This window comes from Micropterus dolomieu, linkage group LG18 (assembly GCF_021292245.1).
Source record: "Micropterus dolomieu isolate WLL.071019.BEF.003 ecotype Adirondacks linkage group LG18, ASM2129224v1, whole genome shotgun sequence".
In the NCBI taxonomy this organism is placed as follows: Eukaryota; Metazoa; Chordata; class Actinopteri; order Centrarchiformes; family Centrarchidae; genus Micropterus; species Micropterus dolomieu.
In genome coordinates this window covers 270,623-281,992 of record NC_060167.1, presented here as the reverse complement: position 1 = coordinate 281,992, position 11,370 = coordinate 270,623, and the positions used below count along the sequence as shown (strand labels likewise).

The following is an 11,370-nucleotide window of genomic DNA, read 5'->3' as shown; positions in this document are numbered from 1 at the left end:
ACTATCACGTCACTGCACCGTCACTTTCACTGCGCTGTTACTTTACCATCACTATCACTGCACTGTCACTATCACGTCATTGCGCTGTCACTGTCACTATCACTGTCACTGCACTGTTACTTTACTGTCACTATCACGTCACTGCACTGTTACTTTACTGTCACTATCACGTCACTGCGCCGTCACTATCACGTCACTATCACCGCCACTGCACCGTCGCTGCACCGTCACTATCGCCGTCACTGTCGCTATACATCACTATCGACATCACTGTTACTATCACAGCCGCTGTACCGTCACTATCACCGTCGCTGCACCGTCACTATCACGTCACTGTATAGTCACGTCACTGCATCATCATTATCACAGTCACTGCACTTTCACTGCAGCATCATTGTCACTATCACTGTCACGCCACTGTTACTTTACCGTCACTATCACGTCACTGTACCGTTACTGTCACGGTCATTATCACATCACTGCACCATCATTATCACCGTCACTGTGCCGTCACTATCACAGTCATCACTATCACTGTTCCTGCACCATCACTGTCGCTGCACCGTCACTGTCGCCGTCACTATACCGTCACTATCACCATCACTATCGTCGTCACTATCCCGTCACTATCACCGCCACTGTCACTATCACCGTCGCTGCACCGTCACTGTCACCATCACTGTCGCTGCACTGTCAGTATCACGTCACTGCACTGTCAATATCACGTCACTGTCGCCGTCACTATCCCCGCCACTGTACCGTTTCTGCACCATCACTATCACATCACTGTACTGTCACTGTCGCTATACATCACTATCGACATCACTGTTACTGTCACTATCACATCACTGTACTGTCACTGTCGCTATACATCACTATCGACATCACTGTTACTGTCACTATCACAGCCGCTGTACCATCACTATCACCGTCGCTGCACCGTCACTATCACGTCACTGTATAGTCACGTCACTGCACTGTCACTATCACGTCACTGCACCGTCACTTTCACTGCGCTGTTACTTTACCATCACTATCACTGCACTGTCACTATCACGTCATTGCGCTGTCACTGTCACTATCACTGTCACTGCACTGTTACTTTACTGTCACTATCACGTCACTGCACTGTTACTTTACTGTCACTATCACGTCACTGCGCCGTCACTATCACGTCACTATCACCGCCACTGCACCGTCGCTGCACCGTCACTATCGCCGTCACTGTCGCTATACATCACTATCGACATCACTGTTACTATCACAGCCGCTGTACCGTCACTATCACCGTCGCTGCACCGTCACTATCACGTCACTGTATAGTCACGTCACTGCATCATCATTATCACAGTCACTGCACTTTCACTGCAGCATCATTGTCACTATCACTGTCACGCCACTGTTACTTTACCGTCACTATCACGTCACTGTACCGTTACTGTCACGGTCATTATCACATCACTGCACCATCATTATCACCGTCACTGCACCATCATTATCACAGTCACTATCACCGTCACTGCACCATCACTGTCACGCCACTGTTACTTTACCGTCACTATCACATCACTGCACTGTCATTGTCACCGTCATTATCACAGTCACTATCACCATCACTGTACAGTCACTGCACCGTCACTATCACCGTCGCTGCACCGTCACTATCACGTCACTGTATAGTCACGTCACTGCATCATCATTATCACAGTCACTGCACTTTCACTGCAGCATCATTGTCACTATCACTGTCACGCCACTGTTACTTTACCGTCACTATCACGTCACTGTACCGTTACTGTCACGGTCATTATCACATCACTGCACCATCATTATCACCGTCACTGCACCATCATTATCACAGTCACTATCACCGTCACTGCACCATCACTGTCACGCCACTGTTACTTTACCGTCACTATCACATCACTGCACTGTCATTGTCACCGTCATTATCACAGTCACTATCACCATCACTGTACAGTCACTGCACCGTCACTATCACCGTCGCTGCAACTTCACTATCACGTCACTGCACTTTCACTGCACCGTCATTATCACAGTCACTATCACCGTCACTGTCACGCCACTGCACCGTCATTATCACAGTCACTATCACCGTCACTGTCACGCCACTGCACCGTTACTGTCACTGTCATTATCACATCACTGCACCATCATTATCACTGTCACTATCACCGTCACTGTACAGTCACTGCACCGTTACTATCATGTCACTGCACCATCATTGTCACTGTCACTGCACTTTCACTGCACCATCATTATCACTGTCACTATCACCGTCACTGTACAGTCACTGCACCGTTACTATCATGTCACTGTCACTGTACTGATACTGTACTGTTACTTTACCGTCACTGTACTTTCTACATGGTAGTACACTTCCTGTAATGTACTGATAATCCACAGTACTACATTAATCTCTGTGTATCTGTGTGTATTTTCAGAGATGAGATGTACTACCGGGCAGTACACGGTACTGCAGTACTCTTCCTGCAGAACGATGCTGGTTTTGCAAAGTGGGGTCCGACTCCGGAGCGCTTGGCCGAACTGACGGCAGCGTACCGCCCTTCCCCCTCACGCCCCTCCTCCCTGTCCTCTCCTGGCCCCGCCCAAATCGCTCCTGCAGACAAAGACTCCGCCCCTAAACCCTCCGATAGGCCGCAGAGCGATGTGATGTCACCCAGTGGCCATGACGACAACAACAACAACAACAACAACAGCAGCAGCAGTAGTAGCAGCAGTAGCAGTCCTCTGGACAAGATGGCCGCCATGTAGAGGGGGTGGGGCTTCGAGTGACCCTTCACCTGTTTAAAGTTTTTCTGTGTTACAGCGTTAGTTTGTCCTGATCGTGTTCAGATTGTCCCTCACCAGCACCTGTAGCACACCCACAGTTTCTTACCCACAATACCGTTCTGGGGCCAGAGCGTCCTTTCTGTTGGCTTCCCCTGCGTCCTCTGTCTGGTTCGTCCCCCCTCGCATCAGCTCATCTGGAGCTTTTCTTTCACCTGCAGCTGATTCACGTCCAGGTGTGGCTGCTCCTGTTGCTTAGCAACAAGCACCGCAGCCAATCAGAGTTGTAGTTAATCAGCGAGCAGCAGCGTGTCAGAGCTCCAGCAATAAAAACCTTTCATTCACCTGTGATGTCATCTGTGATGTCACTGGAGGACTTGTGATTGGTCCCCACACCGACAGGGCCTGGTGATTGGTCGACAAGGCAGCTATCGTTTCTATTGGACAGAATCCAGCGGCGTCCCGCTTCAGGCCCCGCCACCCTGGGTCAGCCTGGCCAATCAGAGGATGCCTGCTTGTGCACGGAGCATTCAGCGGGCAGGAAGAGGCGGAGCCTTCGTCATGAGTTCATATTTTCTCGTGGAAGGAGGCGGAGTCAGAAGTGGGAGTGGTCAGCGAGGACAGACGACTCCTCAAACTTCCTGTGGTGGTGTTGTCAAACAGGAAGTTTGATCAGAGACGTGACGGACATGTGACCTTAAAGCTGCATGGAGCTATGAAGTGTGACGAGTTCCTTCAGGGTTCCTGCAGAACGTTTTTCTCTTTTTCTTTAACACTTTAATCTCAAACTCTTTTTGTGTTAGAAAAGAAAAACTCGATGAAACTCGTCACACTTCCTGACTCGGCGGCGGCTGGCTGTCTGCGCTCTGATTGGCTGCCGTCTGTCCCGTGTGACCTCAGCAGCTGTGTAGATACTGTACAGTTAAAGTCTGTTGATGTGATTTTTCTCGTCTGCTGTTTTTTATTTGATTTAATTTAACATTTTTAAAGTGTCGGATAGTTTTAACTAAACCAAAGTGTTACCAGAGAATTTATCCTGTAAAGTTAGACGTGTCCAACCAGCAGCATCCTCACCTGGTTTTTATACCTCCTGGTTCTGTACGTGGGTCCTGGTTTCTGTCGTGCATGAGGTGGGTTTGGGTCTACATGATGTTCCTGCCACGTTTTCATTTAAAGATTTCCTAAAGGAGCTGTCCAACATGTGATGGAGCAAAGCTAGCAGTTTCCCTGTGCTTCCAGTGTTTGTGCTAAGCTAGGCTAATGTTGGACTGTTCCTTTAAGTCCCCGGTGTTCAGTGAAACGACGTCACGCAGACCGAAGGAAGCTCGTCCGAGAGATTTAATATCTGTCTGATCAGAAGAAAGTATTATTTATATCAAACTGTAGTTTCTCATTTTAAGTCCCAAATAAACTTCTTGTAAATGTGAGAAATTATTTTTCTCACATTGATGAAACAAACGTTGACATTTCTAAATTTTAATTTAGAATTTGCAAGTACAGTCATCTCAAAATGAAATAAGTTATTACACTGCCGGTCCAAAGGTTTTAGAGCTGCCTCCATGTTTGTAGTTCTTCTGTAAATCTTAAGTAGTTCAAGTCCAGTGAACAACCTGAAATGGTACCAAAGTTAAAAACGTTTTCAGTTCAAATATTAACAATTAAATCAAGGAGTTTTGTTTTTCACTGGGGGGTGTGTGTGTGTGTGTGTGTGTGTGTGTGTGTGTGTGTGTGTGTGTGTGTGTGTACATTTCAGGTTTTTTACTGGACCTGAACTACTTAGATTTACAGAAGAACTACAAACATGGCGGAGCTCTAAACCCTTCTGACCTGCAGAGCAGATATTATTACAGAAGACACGTGACGCCTTTTTATTCTTTAAATCTAAAGAACTTGAGTTTCCTTCAGGGTCGGTGAAGCCAACAGTGAAACTTCAGCTGTATAAAAGCTTGTGGTTGTGAAGGCGTTCGGTGACGCAGAGCGGTGAGGACCCTGCAGAGTGTAAATACAGGTGTCCTTCATCCTGCCTGCAGACAAACTGCAGCAGCTTCCCGGTACACATATATCCAGCCCGGTTCCTCTTCCTGACCCGTGGCGTTCTGACGGGCCAAGCGGGTTTCGGAACCTGAATTAATTTAAACTCACCTGAACATGAAGCAGCTCAAGAACATTCAACAGATATATAAATACAACCTGTGAAAATATAAATAAAAGACTTAAAACAAACTGAAGTACTGCGTGGAGTTATTTAAGTTTGTAATGAAGTTATTTAAACAGTTTTTAATCTTTGAGCTCGTGGATGTGACGTCACGACCATCCTGAAAAATAAAATAACCTTTTTTTTCGGGGTTGGTAAACGACAGAACGACATGAAAGAAGCGAGGAAAACAAGTGGAAAGTAGCGATTGAGTTCGGAGAAGTTACTGGGAGAAAACTACATCCAGTAAAACTCACAAAGGCAATTCACGAAGAGGTCGGACACGTTAGACAAGCTGAGTCCTGAGTAAAGGGAAGATGTTGAGCGAAGCAGTCAAGAGCTCAACAGATACTGAAAATGAAGTACGAATTAAAAGTCACGTTCCTGGGGCTAATCGTAAGGTTAGAGGAGTGATCAGTGGAGTCGGTACTGAAGAAAGAAATGAAAGGAGATAGAGTCTCGGTAGTGAAGCGCCTTCCTACGAGATACCAGGGGAATTAGTTGATAGTGTATCACCACAGAAAGTGATGATTGGACGCATGTGCTTTACTGTGAGGGAATTTATACCTGAGCCACTACGTTGCTTTAAATGTCAGAGAATTGGACCTGTGGCAGATCTAAGCCGAGGTGTGCTGGAGAACATGAATATGGCCGCTGCGCAGTAGACGCTAAAGCCAAATGTTGTAACTGTGGGGATGTGAGGCTCAAAACAGAGATTAAAAGACAGATACAAAACAAATATCATACGCTGAAGCAGCAAAACAAGTCTCATTGGGAGCGACAGTGGATTCTCAAGCAACGGGGCGGCAAAAGTCTTCCCTAAACTACCACAAATGCACAGCGTGAGCGCCACTAAGTGTTCACACGAGTGTGCAGTTAAAGACGACGATGGTGGATGAGTTTAAATTTGTAGCTTTCACAGGTAGTGAATGTAGCGCTGCAGCTGGCAAAGAAAAGGTCGAGGCTGAGGACTATTGTTGAGGCAGCAAAATATTATTTGGGGATCCCGGAGATGACTGTAGACAAGTTAGCACCTGGTGATGGAACCTCATGGGTTTCCTTATCCTCCAACAGAACGCCAGAAGCCTGATTGCAGATGGACAAGAATTTAAGAGAGATGTGCAGCAGCTAAATGTAAAAGCTGACATTATCTGTATTCAAGAAACGCGGCTGAAACCACACCTGGATTTTAATAAAGTTATAAGGCAGGACAGAGACAGCGGTCACGGGGGGGGTGTATATCTTACAGAAGAATGGCAATTACCTTCAGTACAGACTTAGAGGTAGTAGTTACTGAGATAAGGGTGAATAAAAGAAATATAGTAACAGTTAATTTGTATAATCCACGTAAAAGGATGAAGATTGAAGATTTACTAGAGTTTGATCAAGGACACAATAATCTGGTGTGGGGATTTTAACGCTCATAACACTGGGGAGGGAAAAACACAGATTATAATGGACGGATTACAGAGGAATTAACTGAAGATAAAGATTTGGTTTGTTTAAACAATGGACAAGCTACAAGGGTCAATCTAAGTAACGGAGCAGAGTCCGCGTTAGATCTGACATTAGTGTCAAATGAATTAGCTAGTTGCAGTAAACGGGAGGAGCAAAGTGATGATAGTGATTAATTCTGAGGAAAATCTTATGATTGAACGTGATGAGGTTACAAGATGGAAGTTGGGAAAAGCAGATTGGAGTAAATTTGCAAGTGCTTGTGATGAGGAGTTTAATCAGATCGATATGTCGGGGAAGCGGACGAATTAAATGAAAGTATTATCAAAGCTACATTAAATGGAGAATCACAAGCGATTGGAAAGAGTGAAAGGAAAATGGTACCATGGTGGAACAAAGACTGTACTGAAGCCGTCAAACATTTAGAGAAGTGAAAAGAAATCATTAAATGTGGAATTTACTAGATTACAAAAAGGGCTCGAGCAGTAGTAAGAAAAATAATCAAAAGATGTATCGGAGAGAGTTCTGTTCAACTACTGGAAGAACAACACCGTCAGATAAAGTTTGGGGAATGATTAAAAGAATGAAGGGAATCAGGCAAGATAAGGATCTCCCAGTGTTGAAGACAGGGGAAGAAACTGCTTGTGAGAACAAGGAAAGGCAGAAATGTTGGTAAAGATCTTTGTTAAAATTCATAGTTCAGATAATTTGAGTTAAGAAACCTGGGAAAGATCCTACGAATCCTGATCACTATAGGCCGACAGCGTTAACTTCACATGTTTGTAAAACCATGGAGAAGAAAGAATAACACACTACTTAGAAAGAAATGAGCTCTTTTCACCATTTCAGAGTGGATTTAGATCTGGACCCTGTAACATGCTTAGAAAACGACATTATGAAAGCTCAAGGAAATACAGAGCGGGTGGTAGCTGTTTGCTTTGATATAGAGAAAGGAAGGCCTTTTAATGAAGCTAGGTAAAATGGATCAAACATTTGGTAGACACATTCAGGTTCGTGTAGGGAACTCCACGTCAGACGCATTTTTGGTTGAAAATGGCCCCGCTCAGGGGAAACGCCAGTACTGTTGTCAATCATGATAAATGGCGTATATAAAAATATTAATCCTGACATTGGGAAATCGCTTTTTGCTGATAACGGAGCAATCTGGAAACGAGGGAGGAATATGGAGTATGTTGCTACTGGTATGGTTGAAAACTGGTCTTTGAATTTGGGGATTTAAACTGTTGAGAATCTCAATCATCTTTTTTACAAGAAAGAAAATCAAAGAAGAAATATGTTTGAAATTGTATAATCAAAGGTTGGAGAGAGTGAAAACCTTTAAGTTCTTGGGTTTGATGTATTACTAACGTGGAAAAATCATTTTGATAAAATAGAAGGTAAATGTAAGAAAGTATTGAATATTATGAGGCGTTTATCAGGCAGTGTTTGGGGAGCTGAAGAAATATTAATATTAGTTAGATCAGTTCTAGAATATGGATGTATAGTTTTTGGATCAGCTGCTATTACATTACGTTATCATTAAAACGGTTGGATATAGTTCAGGCCCAAGCATTGAGGTTATGCTGTAGAGCCGCAAAGTCGACACCAATATCCGCGCTTCAGGTGGAGGTTGGAGAAATGCCACTGAATCTAAGAAGGGAACTGTTGTAATTATTGGGCTAACTTACAAAGTCAAAAAGACATCCTACGAAAAGGATAATGAATGAAAGTTGGGAAAACAGCTAAATGAATAAGGAGGTATTCAGCAATGTAATTTTGGATGTAAGAAAGGAGTTAGGAATCAATGATTGGCTCGCTAGTCCAGCTGCTTTAATGCCAGCTGTTCCACCATGGCTATACCTCAGCCTGGAGTTGATCTTTCTCTACTGAAAGAGGTTCGTTCAAGTAAAAACACTTTAGATATGCAAGCTCATGTGAACACGATGCTGTATGAGAAATATGGGTATTACATACATTTATTTACCCAGAGAACAGAAAATCCAGCTGTGCTTCTTACCTTCCAGAATTAAAAATGAAGGTGTTTAAAAGATTAACCGACCATTTATCGGTGTCTGCAGCAGAAATGACGGCAGTCTTGTTTGCACTACAGTGGATAGAGGAAATCAAACCCATGAGAATGAGAATTTGTTCAGATTCAAGCGCAGCTCAGTCTCAAAAGTACGAGGATATATTGTTTGAAATATTGTCATTATATAGAATAAGTAGTCTGGGGATTGATGTTCACTTGGCATCCAAAGGAACGAGATGCCTTTAGACACATTAGCTAAAAATGGGTTGAAAGTAAATCAGGTAGCAAAGCAGAGATCAAAGCGTATGTACGGAGCAAAGATAAGATAAGATGCAGTGGCAGAGTTTACGGGATAATGGAAATAAAGGAAGACATAAGTGGGGAAAAGCAGAGAGAACAGAGTCAATTCAGCAGAATCAGACGGGGTCACACAAAGTTAAATGCATCTCTGCACCTTGTTGGGAAACATCCATCTGGAGACTGTGCAGCCTGCAGTCAAGCAGAAACTGTGGAGCATGTTCTGCTTGAGTGCACTAACGAAAGACTGGCTTTAAGAAACGGACTGGAACATGAAGGAATTAAACAAATGGACATTAAAACTATTTTCTCAAATAACTACGGGAAGATGGTCTTTAAACACATCTCCTCTTTTTTAGGATTTAGGCTGAGATGTAACTACGATACAGTAGGTGGCGCTAGTGCTCCATCTGGTTGCAAGTCGCCAGTAAAAAGAAGAAGAACAAGTTGGTATAGTTTGTGCTTTTATTCTGAAGTGAACAACCGGAAGCGCTTCGGGTGTCGCTGCTAGCTTCCCGCTAGCTTCACACAAGAGGAAACAGCCGAAAGTAAACTTCCTGGAAACAAACCACCGGTTCGGATCGATTATTATCGGTTATCAGTTCGCCAGCAAACGTCGTTTAGCTGCCCGGTGTCTCTCAGCGCGCGACTACCGGGAACGACCCGGTGACGGTACTTCAAAACATCCGCCACGGACAGAAAACACCGTTAGCTTTAGCTGCCGTTAGCTTGACCTAGCACAGTTGGTTCCGTTGGACCCGGACCGGACAGGGTCAGCACCGTTTCCACCATGGGAGCCCACCGCAGTGAGGGAGGCCGGGACTGGCTGCAGCAGGACGGGCCGGACCAGAACCCGGTACGAACCGCAGCTAACGGCGGCTAACACGTTAGCTTCGCTAGCTCCTGGGTTAATGAGGCTGTTTATTTGAAGGCCTTGTTAGCGTCGTCGGTTCTGATTGGTCCATCTGTCAACATTATTCTGACTCATCAACACTGTAGAGACTACAAAAGGAAACCGGAAGCTGTTCTGAGCTTTTAATCGATTCATGACAGAAAGATGAATTATTGCTGATCAGAATAGTTGCTGCTTTACTTCCTGTTGATTGACTCATTGATTGATCGATACTGTCCGCTCAGATAGTTTGTGTTCAACAATCAGTGATCAATTAAAGCACCGGAGTTATTGATCCACCGGTGGACTGGAAGCTAATAAGCAGCTAATATTAGCATTGACTGGGTCGTTGAGGCTGATTGATCAGATAATCAATAATAAAGTGATCAGCTGCTGAAAAATAATGTTAAAATAATGTTCCTAATAAATGATCCAGAGATTTTTCAATTGATTGATTACTCTGTGTGTGTGTGTGTGTGTGTGTGTGTGTGTGTGTGTGTGCGCGCGTGCAGCCGTGGAACCTGATGATCAAACACCGACAGATTCACAGACGGGGACGGCGCTCTCACATGGCGGTCAGGTCAGTCACGGGAACTTATTTCCGCTCTGGGGTCAATACAGGATTCTGATTGTGATTAACGGCCCCAAAGGTTGGAACAGAGTTTATGTTCTGTCAGAACCCGGGGGGTCCGCTCTGTGTCTCACAGGTCATCAGATGTTTGTCAGGTGTTGCTGCCAGCAGGTGGCGCTGCAGCTCAGAAAGATGCAGGCCAGAGGGCCGATCCGAGGCTGGACCTGGGGTCGGTGCGCAGAAATGGAAAAGACGTGTGCAGCGTACTTTACACACAGTCAGCCATTAAAGAAGGTTTACGATGAAGCAAAGAACCGATTATTAGAACTAAAATGAAGAAACACAGCTGCAGTATGAAAAGACGCGACACACGGAGAGAGAGAGGAAATTATCGCTGCTCTTCCTCCCGACAGAGAGGTGATCCGTGTGAGCACGACTGTAACACACTGCATTCATCTGTGGGAGGTTTGTAGCTCCCGGGCTGCAGCAGCTGATCACAGGGAGAGAGAAGGGTCAAAAACATAGAGGTGTGTTTATATATGAACACACATTGTGAGTGTGCAAAACATTTCTTGAGCGACATATCGTCCATTCCTAACTTTTAAAGCACAGTGATGTTTCTGCCCGTATTATTTTATGATGCACACGTCCTCTGATCCAATTATGAAAGCTAATAACCACAAACTGTGTGTTACCGTATGAAGGCGACCTTTGGGATTTTAATACGGGCTGATAAAAAATATGCAGAACACATGAGAACACTTTTCTTGTGACCGCTGGTCCGTTAGCCCGGTCTGTTAGCCCGGTCTGTTAGCCCGATCTGTTAGCCCGGTCTGTTAGCCCGATCTGTTAGCCCGGTCTGATAGCCCGGTTCTGACTGTGTGTGTGTGTGTGTGTGTGTGTGTGTGTGTGTGTGTGTGTGTGTGTGTGTGTGCGCAGCTACACGGATCCTCAGGTGTCCATGGACCTGTTGAGGGCGGTGCTTCAGCCCAGCTTCAATGATGACATCATGGCCGTGTTCAGGAAGTACCAGAAGGTCAGAGTTCACCTGGGGGAGTAGTGTTGTCCCGGTCCTGGAGTTTCTAAGCTGATACCTTGAAAAACATGTGATAGCTCTGATG

General features: G+C 44.9%; 2 protein-coding genes across 2 annotated transcripts in view; both read left to right on the top strand.

The window, feature by feature from the left end:
- pcif1 (phosphorylated CTD interacting factor 1) overlaps window positions 1-5,034 on the top strand; it is a 15,999-nt gene extending 10,965 nt beyond the window's left edge. The window contains exon 16 of the mRNA XM_046028433.1: window positions 2,466-5,034. Coding sequence (XP_045884389.1) covers window positions 2,466-2,796 — 331 coding nt within the window. The 3' untranslated portion in view covers window positions 2,797-5,034. The remainder of the gene's footprint in view (window positions 1-2,465) is intronic.
- A 4,237-nt stretch (window positions 5,035-9,271) lies between these two features.
- LOC123956798 (deoxynucleotidyltransferase terminal-interacting protein 1) overlaps window positions 9,272-11,370 on the top strand; it is an 11,151-nt gene continuing 9,052 nt past the window's right edge. The window contains exons 1-3 of the mRNA XM_046029231.1: window positions 9,272-9,642; window positions 10,191-10,258; window positions 11,189-11,285. Coding sequence (XP_045885187.1) covers window positions 9,577-9,642; window positions 10,191-10,258; window positions 11,189-11,285 — 231 coding nt within the window. The 5' untranslated portion in view covers window positions 9,272-9,576. The remainder of the gene's footprint in view (window positions 9,643-10,190; window positions 10,259-11,188; window positions 11,286-11,370) is intronic.